The sequence below is a fragment of the Micropterus dolomieu genome, linkage group LG08 (genome assembly GCF_021292245.1).
Source record: "Micropterus dolomieu isolate WLL.071019.BEF.003 ecotype Adirondacks linkage group LG08, ASM2129224v1, whole genome shotgun sequence".
In the NCBI taxonomy this organism is placed as follows: Eukaryota; Metazoa; Chordata; class Actinopteri; order Centrarchiformes; family Centrarchidae; genus Micropterus; species Micropterus dolomieu.
This window is the reverse complement of record NC_060157.1, coordinates 23112814-23129567: the sequence shown is the minus strand read 5'-3', so window position 1 is coordinate 23129567 and position 16754 is coordinate 23112814. Positions and strand designations below refer to the sequence as shown.

The 16754-nt window shown below is 40.5% G+C and overlaps 2 protein-coding genes across 12 annotated transcripts in view; one reads left to right on the top strand and one right to left on the bottom strand.

Annotated features, from left to right (window-relative positions):
• Window positions 1-194: 194 nt before the first annotated feature.
• On the top strand, window positions 195-5963 carry LOC123974767 (choline dehydrogenase, mitochondrial-like). The gene is made up of 6 exons (XM_046055654.1): window positions 195-203; window positions 563-692; window positions 905-1039; window positions 2320-2462; window positions 3739-3841; window positions 3941-5963. The coding sequence occupies exons 1-6, from the start codon at window positions 195-197 to the stop codon at window positions 4357-4359; spliced, it is 939 nt and encodes a 312-aa protein (XP_045911610.1). The 3' UTR covers window positions 4360-5963.
• Window positions 5964-11001: 5038 nt separating this feature from the next.
• The window catches only part of cacna1db (calcium channel, voltage-dependent, L type, alpha 1D subunit, b), a 96282-nt gene continuing 90529 nt past the window's right edge, over window positions 11002-16754 (bottom strand). For 9 of the 11 annotated variants that reach the window (XM_046057250.1, XM_046057249.1, XM_046057247.1 and 6 more), the window contains 7 exons: window positions 15110-15136; window positions 14079-14219; window positions 13660-13817; window positions 13149-13261; window positions 12710-12844; window positions 11675-11860; window positions 11002-11434 (listed from right to left, as the gene is read on the bottom strand). In XM_046057250.1, coding sequence (XP_045913206.1) covers window positions 11129-11434; window positions 11675-11860; window positions 12710-12844; window positions 13149-13261; window positions 13660-13817; window positions 14079-14219; window positions 15110-15136 — 1066 coding nt within the window. In that variant the 3' untranslated portion in view covers window positions 11002-11128. The remainder of the gene's footprint in view (window positions 11435-11674; window positions 11861-12709; window positions 12845-13148; window positions 13262-13659; window positions 13818-14078; window positions 14220-15109; window positions 15137-16754) is intronic. The other 2 variants (XM_046057245.1, XM_046057251.1) reach the window with 2 other exon arrangements.

Below are 16754 nucleotides of genomic sequence, written 5' to 3'. Positions count from 1 at the left end.
ATTCCTCACCAAACCTTTTTATTTATTATTTCACTTACTCATGTCTTATTGAATGTAGATTCCATTTTAGCCATGCTCGTTGCGTAGCCCTGGCCGGCTGGTCCAACGTCTTGGTTCAGACTGATATATCTCAACAACTATTGGATGGATTGACCTTTCATTGTGAACAGACATTAATGGTCCCCATTGGGTGAATGTCCTGGGTGAATGTGTTGATATTTTTGGGTTTTGGTGAATTATCTTGACAATTTTGAATGGATTGCCATAAAATTTGGTAGAGATTTTGATGTTGCTCAGAGGATGAATACTAACGACTTTGGTAATCCACTTACTTTTCATCTACCACCGCTAGCAGGTCAGACTGTTCACTCAGAAAATCAGTCAAGTTATTTGAGCTGATCATTTTTTCTGTCCTGTAATTGCCATTGTGAGCATGTTAGCATACTCACGTTGCCATTAATCTCAAAGCACTGCTGTGCCTAACCACAGAGCTGCTACTCTGGCTGTAGACTCTTAATCTTGTTCAGTGATTCACTCATCAGTTTTTCTGGTCTCTCTTCAGGTGTTTGCAGATAAAGAGGTGATATTGAGTGGAGGATCCATCAACTCCCCTCAGCTTCTCATGCTGTCTGGGGTGGGAAACGCAGATGACCTGAAACAACTCGACATCCCTGTGGTTCAGCACTTACCAGGTACATTTTGCGCACTAGGAGATGTTTTTTACCCATGTAAGCATTTAAAAAATGAAATGGAATTTTTTTAGACTAAGCACACGAACACATTAAACACATCAAACACTGATAGAGTTATACAATTTCCCCTCCGTGTCATGCTTACAAACAGACCAGCTCTGGAGTGCATTGTATTATAATGACTGGCGTTCATGCCTCTCTTTGTCTTTCAGGTGTTGGCAGTAACCTGCAGGATCATTTGGAGCTGTACGTCCAGCAGCAGTGCACTCAGCCCATCACCCTTTTCAAGGCTCAGAAACCTTTCCAAATGGTCAAGATAGGCCTGGAGTGGCTCACTCGGTTTACTGGTAACCGAAGGCACCTATGCATGCATGCATTGGACACACACATTCTTCCAAATGTTCTACAAAAATAGTGAATTTATGTGGAAATATATCTCTGAACAGATCATCTGCCTTTCAGTAAGTCTCACTGAATCTATGCCTCTTACAAATACAGGAAATACCTGGTATGGACAGGTAGGGGTTAATGTAAATGGCCAAACTCTGTATCTTGTTTGAAGAAAACTTATTCCTCATTAACATGCAACTATTCACAGCATGGTTTTCCGCAGTCTAATCAGATGATTAGACATTTTTTGAATGTCAAATATAACTCAGCTGTTTTACTCCCTAAATCAATAACCAGCCAGATGCAAGGAATTAGTAAACCCCAGGGTGTGCACTACTGGATAGTACACCTCGGACTGCAAACAAGGCCAATTATGACTATTTATGAGGTTTATGTTATGATTCATAGTTGATCCATCGAAGTTTTATATTTTTAAAACTTTCTTTGAGCCTATAAAAGTCTCTGTTTTGTACTAACTAGTCAATAATCATAGCCTTTCATGCATGACAGTGAACATTTTCAAAGTTTACTGTAGCATGCCATGATTTCCTAAATGTCCCGCCTCATGCAGGCTGTGATTGGTACATTCAAGAAAAAAGAAAAGGTTGTTTCAACAAAAGTAACCTGAAACAGCTAAAGAGCCAGCCAGCCAGCCAAGTGGGCTGGTGCAAAATCAAAGTGGGCTGACGATGCATCTCTCCCGCTCTTGATTTTGTATAAATGGCTGCTCAAGTGGCCCACAGAGCAACCGGCCCATCAGTTTTTCTCCCAGTGCTCCTCATGGCCAGTCCGGCTGTGCTCTGCCCTGTTTGTCACTCTGCCTGAGGAGAAAAGCTGTACTCGCACTGTAGTTTATTTGGTTGTCATGACTTTGCAAGTGATTGCGGTCCTGTCACTGTTCCAGTTGCTCATCCTCCAAGTGGAGAGAGCGTAGACAGCTGTTAGTTTGAGTTCAGGTCCGCAGAGTCGTGAATTGCGAATTCACAAAATTCTGGGGCAGCTGTAGCAATAATTCTGGTATGGTAAGCCGCCACTGCAAAATATATAGTATATAATATATACAAATAAAGCATACACTCATCAAACACACCAAGTCAACCAAAGACAGGGATATCACAATGCAACAATACAAAAACACAACACAACAATACACCAGTGTATGTGTATCTGGCATCTGGTCTTCAGTGTGGTAACACAGTGTTCCACTTTCTCATTAACCATGACGATCACTCCCTAGGTTACGGAGCATCAGCCCATATGGAGAGTGGAGGGTTTATACGCAGTCGACCACACGTCACACATCCCGACATCCAGTTTCACTTCCTGCCCTCACAGGTTATCGACCACGGACGAGTTGCCTCCAAGCTAGAAGCGTATCAGGTGTGTGTGGCTCTTGTACTGTCAGAAAGAGCGGATGTTTTTTTGTGCAGGTGGAACATGATGGGAGTTTAATCTGAAAGTGTCATTTATACACAGTTGGTTTGAGTTTAACTTGACATGGTGTGTGAGTGTGGCAGCTTTCACAATGTATGATTATGGTTTTGTTTTATTCCACAGGGAAAGGACAAGTGGTTTATATACAAACACATCTGAATATGCTGAAACTACCCCACTATTAATCATTATGGACAAGCTAACAACACAGCTGTGGTTTTCCATGGAAGTGTACTTCCAGCTAACCAGCTGCCTAGAAATTTCCTGAGAATTGACCTAGTGATGTTATTTATAGCCTTGTTAAGAGAAATGTACCAACCAGGAATAAATAAAGAATCCCATTTGCGCCATACATCTTTTATGTTGGAATTGTCCACAGGGAAATGTCAGCAAAATTCATGGTTATCAGGTTATTTGTGTTTGATTCACTAGTTAATGTGTGCAGGCTCCATGAATACCAAGTCCTATAATATTGGAAATGGGCCCTATTCTTTTTTATAAATTCTGGGGACTAAATGACTCATGGGTACAAAACGTTTTGGAATTGTTCCAGTAGATCGCCTGCAATGGCTGTCTATCTTAAAACAATACTCGCATGCAATACTAGCCCCAGTGTGTGCCACATTTATTACTATTACATTCAAGTCACAGAGCTAAGCATCAGTTTTTCTACCTGGTGATTTTTGAAAAACCCAGAAGGTCTTTTAATTAAAGTCACTGGTGCTGATTTTGGTATTCTCAAATACTCTTCTTTAATGTTGCATTGTATTATTTAATTTTATGTTTATGTGTCATTCCCGGAAATATAGTGGCAACTTGAGAAATTAGGTTTTTTCTTTAATGCAGCAGACAGTTTGTTTTTTTTCATCCAGGTGGTTATAGTCTTTGAGGATTCTGGAAATATCTTATTAAGTTTTGTTAAACAACCTTCTGGGTCTTTAAAAGATCACTGGGCATTTATTCGTCAGAAAAAAGGACTGGAATGTAATGGTAACACATGTGAAGCATAAACTGAAGCAACTGGCCATGCATACGATGAAAACTTTACAGGTCGCTGTAATCATTCTTCCTCTCCTCTCCATTCTGGCTGTGCAGCCATACCTTCTTAGTGTGACTACACTGTAATTTATATGTTATGAAGACCAGGAATTCTAACAGAACAGCAAATATGGCATGCAACAACGAATATAAAACATACCTCTGAAACAAGTTTGTGTTGTAGGTTCATGTTGGACCAATGAGAAGCACAAGTATCGGCTGGATAAAGCTGAAGAGCGCCAACCCTTCCGAGCACCCAGTTGTGCAGCCAAACTATCTCTCCACTGGTAAGATTCTGTCACTGTACTAAGTACCAAATCCATCAAAGGTTCAAAGAACTTCACTCTTTCTGATTTTAGATTATCATCTTCTCTGTCTTCTCTCAGATATTGATGTGTGGGAGTTCAGGGAGTGTGTCAAACTCTCCAGAGAGATATTTGCCCAGAAGGCTTTCAATCCTTTCCGTGGTCCCGAAGTCCTGCCCGGTCCTCAGGTCCAATCTGATGCCGACATTGACGCTTTTGTCCGCCGGAAAGCTGATAGTGCCTACCATCCGTCCTGCACCTGCAAGATGGGCTCGCCAAATGACCCGATGGCGGTCGTTGACCCCAACACGCGTGTCCTGGGTCTGGAGCGGCTGCGTGTGGTTGACGCCTCCATCATGCCCAGCATCGTCAGCGGCAACCTCAACGGGCCAACCATCATGATGGCAGAGAAGGCTGCTGACATCATCAGAGGTCGCCCTCCTCTTGTCGACCCAGGGGTTTCCGTGTACCGGCCGCCAACACTCGACACGCAGAGATGAACAGCGTTAATTAGAGAAATAACAGCAGACACCATTTAGGACCCAATTAAAGGGTAAGTGTTGGTCAGGAAGCGTTCACAGCATAATCAGTCATTACGCACCAACAGCTGATCATTTTGCCCTTGGTCTGATATTGTAAATTTTAAAATTTGAGCGTGTTGTGTTGTTAACTCAACTGATTTGCACACAATATATTATATCAGTGTTAGATGTGTAGAAAGCGCAACCTAAATTCAAGGCCATATTTTTGCTGCTTTACCTCCTAAGCCACAGCCTCCCATATATAAAAGAATGGTTTCCTCCGTTCTGCAGTTAGTGAGATTTCAATGACTAAAACCAACCTTTTGTTCAGGTTAACTGGGTTGACTCCTCACACTGTAGCAGAGTGTGTGTGTGTGTGTGTGTGTGTGTGTGTGTGTGCCTCCTTCCCATTAACACTAACAATGCTTCTATAACACTTCAACCACACTCTATTATCCTGAGATTATTGACTCTGAGGTTCAAGTGAAATTCCACAGAGCATAATGCTTTGTAAAAGGAAGATTTGACACCTGTCACCACCACAATTTTGCAATTGCTTTTGCCCCTATTCATTTTGACTAGAAAAGTTTTTTTTAACACCACCACAGCCCGTCCTAGATTGTGTTTCTTCATCAGATATTCAGCAGCCAAAGTTATGAGTGATCATTGCTCTTGTTGTCTGACTGATGATAAGCAAACTGGGTGTCATGCAGTTTGTTTTGTCTGTTAAGATCAGTTGTCACCCAGGTTACGTTCTTCTTCCTTCCTGAAAAGTTGCAGATTAAACAGTTTGACAAAATATTGGTTTGGTATGTTGCACGCATTTTAAATCAGCGAGGAAAAATAAAAAAGAGCATGTTCAATTCCACTTGTAGTAAATAGAAAAGAATCATTTAGCCTCTTCTCATAAAACACAGTTTGTTGGAGCCAGATTTCCAGGCTGACATAAATACGCTTGTAAATTCCAGATGCCGTCATCTCAAGTTGATACACTAGGATTATTTTAACGTTTTTGAAAGAACTGCTTTGGGTCCAGAATTGAATTTTATTTGCTCTGATCAAGATTAAAACTAATAGGTCCTGGTCTTGGACAATACTCTTCACTGGCAATTTAGTAGAAATCTGGAAGGGGTTTGCCCAAAAATCTGGTAGTATGAATTCGAATTTGGTTGTATACATTGTTTCCGTACCCGGGTTGAAACCAGTCACTTTAACTGTTGTAGGATCTGTCTGCAGTGAGACTGCAATCTTCACTCCCACAGGAAGAAAATTAATGTGCTATGTGGTGAAACCATTATTTGTTGCATTGTTGTCAAGACAACAGTAGGGATAAAATCCCCCACAGATATGAGCAGAGAAACATGTACAAGTCTGTTCTCCCTAGGAAAGGTACCCTTACTGCTGCTGTTCTATCAAGTATTAGTTCACAACTTTCAGTTTCCAAATCAAATCTGGCTATTATAGACTAGGGCTGCAACTAATAACTATTTTCGTAGTCGACTAATCTGTTAATTATTTATTTGATTAGTCGACTAGTCACAATTTTTTTGTCACCCCCTAACCCTAATTAAACCATTTAACTAACTAATTAAATATCTTTCAAGTGAATTACTGATCTCTAACACACAGCCTAACTAGCTGGGGTGGCTGTGGCTCAGGAGGTAGAGCGGGTTGGCTGTTAATCGGAAGGTCGGCGGTTCGATCCCTTGCTCCCCCTGGTTGCGTGTCGAAGTGTCCTTGGGTATTCCGCCAGTGTATGAATGAGTGTGAATGTTAGTTTCTATACAAGTACAGAGCATTTACATTTACATTTTAGCTAATGTTACCATTAAGTGAACAAGGTTTACTATTCAGAATGAACACCAGTGTCAGCGCCAGGGGGAAAATAGGAAGGAAGACAAGATGATACTCCTGTAATTCACTGATAACCAAACTGAAAAAGGGCGTTCTCTTAACCAGCATCATCCACACGACCTCAAAACCAAGAATGCAAAGAATTATGGAGAGGCTGCTCAAAGGCTGCTCAAAGGCTCAAAGGCCTGTCCAGGGTGTACCTACCTGAAGTCAGCAGACACCATTTAGGACCCGAGTAAAGGGTACATGTTGGTCAGGAAGCGTTCACAGCATAATGAGGAGACTTTTTTGTAGGCTACATCACCAGCCAGATGTTCCTTGATTTACTTTAAAATGTTAAACCAATACTCAGATTGTAACGACAGCGGTACAAAATAATATTTCTTGTCTCTAGTTCTTGTCTCAAAACCGCTCAAAAGTGTATTTAGTGATTAAATAACACACAAAACTTGTAAAAACAAAAACCTGATCTATTTCTCCATTGCTTCCCGCTTCTCGCATGAATGCTTCTTTTTCCACAGTAGTCTTACAGTCAAGCAGTCATGGCAGACAGTGGAAGCTGCCCCCAGCACTTCCTGTAGTGCATTGCAGTTAGAAATGAACAACCAGAAATGTTCTTAATAAGAAGACTGCTGTCTCGCCCTTAAACGGCATGTTTGTAATGACGCGTCGACAATGAAATTTCACATCGACGAATTTTTATAATCAACATCGTCGATTACGGTGACTAATCGTTGTAGCCCTAATATAGACCTTGTGTTAAACTACTCTTTATATAAAATATACTCTAAAAACTAAACTACACTAAAACTAACACATTTTCAGTGTATATCATATTTCTCTAAATGTATGTGAATTACTGTATATACAGTATGTGACTGATGATGTGATTTGGTCTGGCTAGGACTGATGTGTGGTGTTTAGATTTTAGAATTAGCTTCACTGTAAATCTTTCTCAAATCCATATATGAAGTGTTGATTTAGATTAAATTCACATTGAGCTCTAATGGAAACAGCTAGGTGTTAGAATGAACTATAATTTGCACTATGCTATTAAGTATGATAATTATTGTTTACATTGCATTGTTGTACAATATTACTTTAAAGTTTAAATCATGATACGTGCATAGCAAAGGGAAAATTGTTGTGAAAATCTTTACAACATAAATTGTGTGTGTGTTTTTTTCTTGATTGTAAACAAACACTTCAAACCGTCCAGTCCATGTCCGTGTGACTTTATTCAGTGAACCATACAAAATTCCTCAGCAGGTTCATTTCAGGCAATAATTCAAATGTACAAAACAGGGTTCTTGTTTGGTACAAAATCTATAAGGTACTAGTACTGATGCTACAAAGTAGATAGAGCTATATTTTTAAATTTCCAAACAACAAATGGATAGAAAGCAGAAATTTTCAAGTTAATCACTTACTTTTTACAAACACTGTACAGATTGTATATGTTGTTGTCATTCCATAGACATCTGTAAAGCAGTGGAACAGTACAAAAATAAAATAAAGCTGTCAGTTGCACAACAAAGCTTTGTGTTGTTTTTTGTCACTCTGTTTCCTCTGATAAAAGTTTTGATGTATTTGGGTAGTTGTAGTGTGAAAAAAGATTACTATTACTTTTTCTGACATGTTGTGAGCCACAGGGACTCATGGTAAATCTGGACTGTACAACGTCGTGCAGTATTGGTCAGTCAGTTTAGATTGTTTTAAAACAGTGATGTTTGTGAAACCAATCAATGATAGCACTAATTGACTGATTCATTTTTTAATTAAAAATTGGTTTTGATCCTGTAATTAGTATAATCCTGTAATCACCTGATTTTCTGACTTTTCTGTCTTTGGAGTTTTCGGAGGTGCGAGTCTCTGATAACCATTAACCAATCATAACCAGTGACTGAATCATGGCCAATCAGATCACTGTAGAAAATGATTAACACAAAAAGCTTTTACATTATTACTACTTCAAAGAACTTTTTTTCCCTTTTGTGCAAATGCAGGCTTTGCCACAGTTTCCCTGACACGTTAACCAACACCTGGATAGTTACAGAGGTAATAAGAATTGTTCAAAATCTTAATTAAACACGGATTTTCATGCAATTAGAAAATGCATAAGTCATATTTATCAGCTGTTTTGGCCATTAAAACCTGTAAATATGTGAATCTTCTGGAGAGAAGAAGGATTGAGTGAATTTACAGTACATATTCCAGATATTAGCTTATATCCCAATGTAGGTTAAATTAATCTGTATATCAGTATCATCTGTATGCAAGAAAACAACAGCAGCAAACTGTCCTTTCAACGTATGTCACCAGAAATGGTGACACTACAAAAACTTCAAAATGGAAAGAAATGGTTGTATCTGGAATAATATTTGAATATTGACGTGCGTGTAAATGCACTTAATGATCCCTTGTTTTGGTTTTGAATCTGAAGGAGCCCTTTGACTGCACAGAACAAACAAGTTGCCCTGGCAACAGTGTTTAGACTGAGGAAAAAAAAGGAAAAACAAGAGTGCCCTGCCACGATACTAGAGTTGGTTTGTAAAAGTTGACCTGAAGACGTTGTTACAATTGGCATTGGTAGACAAACACAGGTCAGTAGTGGAGCAAATGTGAAGAGCAGCAGGTGAGAAATGTTGCCTCTCTTCAGTGTTTTTATCTACGAGCAGGTAGTGAAGTTCTCCCTTCACACACAGCCGCTGTTCTGGACATCTTGTGCACTCAAACTGGTGCTGGAACAAAAATAAATCGTACACCAAAAAGGCAACAGCTAACATAAATCATTTCATTCAAAAAACACATTATATACACCCAACAATACACTGAATTTATATATTGTCAGGAAATAAAAAAAAAAAAATAGTTTCCTTTTCTGTTGTGGCGTAAATATACACTATGTAGATAGTGACAAACAGCAAATATATGTCAGACCTTTGTGTTTAAGATCTCCTTTTGTCATCTGCCTCACCATTAAACAAGCGCTCAGATGCCTGTGAGAAACTCCACTTAATTATAGCAGATGCAACCCATCAAATGTGAGGTGCAATTGACAGAACTTAAGTTGCCTAAAGCAAAACTTTCCAGGTGTTGACGCAGTAAAAGACTGCGCTAAACATGACTCAAGACTAACATCAGACAGACGATAATGTCATGATGACTTCAGCTATGAGGCAGGAATCTCTGCATCATGTTTCCTTTTCAGGATTGGTCACAGATGGGTAAAACATATTAGTAGTTGAAGTGTCATGCAGCAGTTTCACATATCAGACTGGTAAGACTGTGTGACACACTATCATTTTGTATGTGCCATACAGAAATATTACTATACATGTAAGTCTTCTTACATTGTCAAAGCATGAACGTTCAGGCAGTTTTATTTTCATAAATTCTTGTTCAAATACTCTAAAGCAGGTCTGAGTAAAGTCAATCATTGCATATTCTGAGTTTTTAACAATGAAATGGTCTCCTCACAGTTTTCAAGGGGCTTTGATAAAAGTTAAAGATCACTATAGAAACAAGTCTGGGACATTATCATCCTAAATTTTCCTTTACTTTCAGCGTATTTAAAGTAATCAAGTAAAATTTCTGTCAGTGTCTCTTTTGTTGGTGTAAAGGGGGAAGGGCTTATGGTAAGTTCTTTTGTGTGTCATATCAGCAAGCACAAGAAACAGAGAGATATGCCTGAGGACAAAGTATTTTTTTTCGTTGATATGTCGTTTCCTTTTCAAGTCAAGTACTGAGACACGTACACAAGTAGCGTTTAACCCTGAAACCATGTACTGTGAACCCCAAGCAGCTCCTGGAGTCATACCTGCTGGCTGTGATGGCTTTGGTCAGCCTGATCGTCAGTCTGCACTGAGATTAGCTGAAATACATTAACAAAAAATATATAATATATACGTTTGTAGCACATTTTATGTATTATTTGAGTTGTGGAGGCCAGACTGTAATGTAGATAACCAGTGGCAGATGACCACTAAAGGTTAAAATCACACATATATACATGAAATGAAACGCAGCTGAATACAGGGAGTCTTGGAATCATTGGATAGCCAAAGACATTTTGCAGCAGGACAAATGCAGCTTTGCAAAGCCAGCGTCACTCTTTGAGACATCAATGTGACGCCCTCCAACACTCCACCAGATTGCAGCACGAACTGGTCTGACACATTTCATTCAGTGCAGTCTGTAAGTGTCAGAGACATGTTTTCTGTTGGATTGCCTCTTCATATTGAGTGAGCAGCGTAGGACTCAAGGTCACACTATGTTAGGACAGTGCAGAAGAACACTGACACAATCCCAACATTGATCACCCACTATGCTGCAAACACCCACAAATTAAAGCCATTGCTGTTTTATTTTAATTTCATTTTATGTGCTGCAGTAAAGTGCCAAAACAATAAAAAAATTTATGAATAACCAAGCGCTTACATACTGCACATCTAACGTAACTGTTATCACATCACCATTACCGTATGTCAAACTGTCCGGCTTTCAGCTGCTGTTGGACAAACTAACATATGAGCTTTGGGCCGGCTTGGTGAAGCTGCCAGGTTATTCTGCTTTATGAAATTACTGTTAATAATAAAGTAAATGGAAAACAACCTCCAGGGAGTATCCCGAATTCTTGCTAAATGGCAGGTGATTCTCTCTGGTTTCAATATTTGCTGAATGTATCTCAGGTCTTTCATGAATCCATCCATTTCTCTAACCTCTCCTACGTTTCCACTCCACAGAAAGAGAAAACAAGGCACTTTGTTCTCTTATCCATCCGTGTTTTATATTTTCTGCAGCAGGATTCCCTTGAACAGAGACATCACTTCACTGTGGAATAGGAGTCGAAATTCAATTGAAAAAAACCTAAATAATCCAGTGTGAGCCGCTGCTATAGCGACGTGATGCATATCATCTCATCTGTAAGGTCCTCCTCGCATTTCACAGCCACGTACGGCTCCTCATCGCTGTAGTCACGGATAATGTTGTCTCTAAGAAGTGCGGTGGCATGTGGGTCCGAGCTGACTTTCCCCGTTCCCACAGTGTTGCTGTTATCCATACTCCCATTCAGGAGGTTACTAGCAGCGCTGTCCATCTCATCGATGGTCATCTCGCAGGCGTCTGCAATTTCATGTTTGGTCACTGACACAAACTTGGGGTCCCTGGCGTATTTCCCCAGACCCTCGGAGATCAACACCTAAGAACAATTGAAATTATTGAAAATTGATTTATTTCTCTGTCATTTCTGTAGAGCTAAAATGATTTGTATTCAAATAAGGTGATGGAACACTGAGTTTCAGCTTGACAAATGCTTGTTCTCTGGTTTGATATTATTATGAAGTTAATACTTCGGGGGGTTTGGCTGCATACCAAAACAAAGTCTGGAGGGTCAATGGATAATAAAAAAAACTCAACAGAGGCAGCGTTTGTTACTCACAGCCTCCACCAGACTGTTGGCACTGCCTCTCTTCTGCAGGAAGTGTGAGCAGCTCTCTGCAGGCAAATGCAGACGTGACGGAGAGTGACTGCGGCTGGGAGGACCTTCCTGGCCGTCTGTATACCACGAACTCCTCTTCACTGCTGTGGGGATGCTGCCGACGCTGCCGGAACTGCGCCAATCCACCTGAGTACATACAGGCGTACATTTTTAAACTACATATTTTACCATAAGACAAAATTCACTTCTGTCAGTGTAAAGGTTACTCATTTGAAATTAATCTTTTTGGTTTTTCAAACCTGTGAAGCTCAATAACAATGTTTCTAGAGTATGTTCAAACTAGTTTAGATTAGATGAACTTGTCTCCCAGGAGAAATCTTTCTTGGGTCCATAGAGCACATTGCGGCTTCGCAGACAAGACATACATACATACACAGATAAAACCACGTGTCAGCCCAGACAGTAGGTGCTGATGTACCAGTAAAGCAATTACAGCACTAAATACAAGAGAAGAGAAGAGACAACAGTAGACAATACATGTATAAAAATCCATGTTAAAAATAAGTTAGATAATATATATGCACCTTTCCATAATGAATACATACAGCTGTCAATAATAAGTAAGCTAAACAAATCAAAAACACTGCACCCATCCAAGATCAACTGGAGTAACAATATAATAATATAAAATCAAACTGTGCATCATTGTAAAAGACCTAATAAAACCTGCCCCATGCCTTCACCGAGGGATTTGCTTATTGAGAAAAGACATGGAGTTGTGGACAAAAGAGAGTTTAAAACAAATACCTTTACATCTGATAGCTCTAAATCGTTTTCCTGATGGCAACAACTCATAATCAGAAAATAGTGCTTGTGAAGGCTCATCCAAGATTTTGTTAGCCTGTCTAAAGCACACTCAAACATAGACTGGAGTGACTGCTGTAGATCCTTCATGCCAATCACTTTCATGGCGTTTTTGGTAATGTTCATGAGACTTGATATAGACTGTGGTTTATTTTAAAATGTGATCCAGACCTGTATGAGTGGTGTGTAGCAGGGCGAGCAGTCGCGTCTGATGGGTGATGCGGGAGGTGTGGCCCAGGAGCGTAGTGACCGTGCAGGAGACAGGTGGTGAATTCTGCTGGCATCGAGACCGGCCACAGCCATTACCTGAGGTTGGAGTTCACAGGTCAGTCAGTCAGGTCACCATGAATATACACTTGTGAGTGTAAGTGTATGGGGATTTCACTACACTTGTGGGGTCCGACAGCTTTGTGGGGACCAAAACACTGGACTGCAAAAGTTTAAAGTGCTGTTTGAGGGTTATGGTGTGGTTTTAGGTTTAGGGTTAGAATTGGGTAAAAGTTAAGGTTAGGGTGAGGCATGTGGTTGTGATGGTCAGTGTAAGCTGCTAAGGAATGCATTATGTGAATGAGATGTTCTCACAGGGATAGAGGAACAAACATGAGTGTACCTGTTGCTGCACCAGGTGTAGTGGAAGAGCTGTGCAGGATGGAGAGGGAGGAGCCTCATCCTGACTATTTCTTCTGCGAAGACACTCAAAACTGAATGTTGGTCTGTTGGAGGCTGAGAGAACAGACAAACCAAAAATTAAAACTCTTTTTACTCAACAACTCTGGTTACCTACAGACAGTGCTATGATAAAAAAGAATAAAGTTAGGCAAAACACAAGAATAGCTCATTGTGTGCACCAACATAAGTATAATATAGTCATAACATACTAATCAAATTAGTACTTGCACAGCGCAATTACAATAAACTGAATCTGACTGACAGTAACACAGCTTTGTTAGTAGTTCAAAATTGAGTGAATTGTGTATCAGGAAAGAGCTCCATCAAACATCCAACTTTAGAAATAATTTCATCTAAATAACATAAAGCTGTCGTACAATAACTCTGAAAGGGAATCTCAAAAGTCTCAAAAGATCTACAACTAATTAAACTACATGGTTCTGCTGTGGCACCTTGAGGTGAAGGTAAAAACCATCTCCTGGGTGACCTTCTGCCATCTTGGCAGATCGGCTGTTGTTCATCGTTATAGTAACCATCAGGCTGGTGGTCGCCCCTGGAAACCTCAAGGTCAAGGTCTCCCTCTGCATCATGGTGGTCCTTGTTGGATAACCTGTAAAACAACAAATACAAAATTTACAAGTTTTTTAAAGAGAGTGATCCAGCCCAATGAATTATTTTCAGTGATCAGTGTAAGTCTTATATCATGAACAGAGATATTTGGAGGGGAAAAAGCTGGAAACAGGTAGCAAATCAGTACATTGCTATTATGCTGGTGAGTGCCCATTCATGATACTGTAGCTATATCTGTTCTGTAGGTTTGCTGTCTGTCTTCCATCGGATCAAGTTAAGCTGTCAATTGCTATCACAGTACCTGTCCCTTGTCAGCATGATGTCATCATCATGAAACTCCTCCCCGCTGTAGTACTCTCCTGAGCCTCGTTCATCATCACTGTCCCCGCCCCCCCGTTCCTCGCGGCGAATGGTTGGGTAGAGTCCACCACTGCTTTCTGACCTGGCATCAAAATGTCAAAGATGCAGTGAGCTGAATTTTGATAAGTGCAAATATGACAATTACACATTCTCGTTGCTCGTTGCTGTTTGTTGGAGGTTTTATGCAGCACACAGATTAAAGCAGAAGGAAATTATTTTAAAGATCTTTTTGTCAATTTTGCTAAAACTGTCCCTATTTCCTGACAGGAGTACATGAGACAGATAATCTGTGAAAAAAATCAGGTTCCTCTGGCTCCTCCTACTGCTCCAGCTAATCCACCTCGACCGAGTCATAGCAACCAATCAGCCAGGAGCAGGCTCAAACACAGTGTCAATCACTGCCTGTGCACACACTGCACAGCCCACTCCCTGCGCATGCTCTCACTCTGTAACGGTCAGTTTCTTCAGCGCGGCTTCAGAAGATTCACAAACCCAATGGATTAGAAACAACCAGTAATGAAAGAACTGCCCTCCTTTTCCAACAACAACACAAATGTCTCAACACGTCCCGGCTCCACACTGAGCTTCAGGCTTATTATGTTGGATGCCAAGGAGCTCGTATTGATGAGTGGCAAAGAGGCACAATCGCAAACAATGGGGAACTTCTGCTGTCATAGAAACTTGTGGGTTTGGTGGGAGGGGCTTAGCGGAGTGATACAAGCAGCAGAGAGAGACGCAGAAGGTTGTGGATGTTCAGTTGTTGCCGACTGCAGCTTTAATGCCCTGAAACACCAATTTTACTGAAAAATCATGAGACTTCAGAATTGCATTTCCCCACAGTGCTCATTCACTATCACACTTAAACTCTTTTTGTATTCAAGTAAAAAGCTTTCACAGCATGTTTTATGCCTGCCACCAAAAACAGCATATTGTGAAATGAAGCTCTGTTAAGTGGTAACATCATGCACATACCTAATGTAGGCCTCATAGTAGCGTGTCCTGCGCCGAGGAAAGGAAGGGGTCAGTCAAACAGACAGGATTACAGGAGAGCAGAAAAGAAAGGAGAAAAGAGGTTCCATGCAATGACAAAAGACAGGAGGACACAAATTAAAACGTTTACAAAAGTAGATTTTTGTGCATTTGAGGAAGGCAGTGTTAGTATGTGAATCTTGTTAAGAAATGGTTTCATTCATCAGCTATGTACAAGTTATTAAGTCTATCCCTGCCTGACAGCACAACCCTTACCAAATGACAATGGGAACACTGGTTCACTCCTTTCTGCGGAACAATGGGACTCAATATTGAAGCATTCAACATCTATGTCCAATTGTGTGAGACATAAAATCATCCAAATGAAGGTCATACACAGGGCTCATATTATACCATATAAGTAAAGTGAAAAAAATGGACAGCTGTGGTAGGATTGGTACATTTATGTATTTACTGTGGTCCTGTCCAATGGTAGAAAGATTCTGGACAGAGGTGATGTTTTACAGTTAAAGAATGTTCATCTTCCCCAAGTCCTGTTGTATGCATATTGGAAAAGAGAGTGGAAAATATAAATGTAAGAATTATGCAAAGTGTTGTCGCACTAGACTTTCTATTTTGTAAGGGAATAATTCTTATGAACTGGAAAACCAGTAAATCGGACTGGTATAATAAACTGGCTGAAGGATTTTTTGGACATATTATCGATGGAGAGTGCAGCCACATCACTTAAGGACTAGGATATGGGGCTAGGTGCCTCATGGACTCTCATTAGAGAATATATGAACCATAACAGAATAATACACTAATTTGGCTGTATCCAGGTTTGTGTATGAATGTGACATAGGGCTGAGTAATATCGATGTTTGTGAGACGAATGCGAGTAGGACCTGAGCGAGTCAAGGTAGAACCAATGATATTGAATGGGGTGAAGATGTTAAGAATGACTGGGAAACTGCCTTGGTATCATCATCCCCAATATCAATCTGTACCATCCCTCTCCCCGCCCTTCTCACCCCTTGGCTTAGACCTCCCTTGGGAACACTGGGCAACTGGTTTGATCTGTGCACCCAGGGGCAAACAAGGCCTTCTTTCCTTCTCCTTGTAATGTCTTGTGTTTCATTGTGATGTATGTTTTTATGGTACTGTTTTGGTTTCTGTTTTGTCTTGTCCAAATGGTTTACAGGCAATGTTGCCCCTGAAACAATTTCTTCTGTAGAAAGTACACTCACCTAAAGGATTATTAGGAACACCATACTAATACTGTGTTTGACCCCCTTTCGCCTTCAGAACTGCCTTAATTCTACGTGGCATTGATTCAACAAGGTGCTGAAAGCATTCTTTAGAAATGTTGGCCCATATTGATAGGATAGCATCTTGCAGTTGATGGAGATTTGTGGGATGCACATCCAGGGCATGAAGCTCCCGTTCCACCACATCCCAAAGATGCTCTATTGGGTTGAGATCTGGTGACTGTGGGGGCCATTTTAGTACAGTGAACTCATTGTCATGTTCAAGAAACCAATTTGAAATGATTGGAGCTTTGTGACATGGTGCATTATCCTGCTGGAAGTAGCCATCAGAGGATGGGTACATGGTGGCCATAAAGGGATGGACATGGTCAGAAACA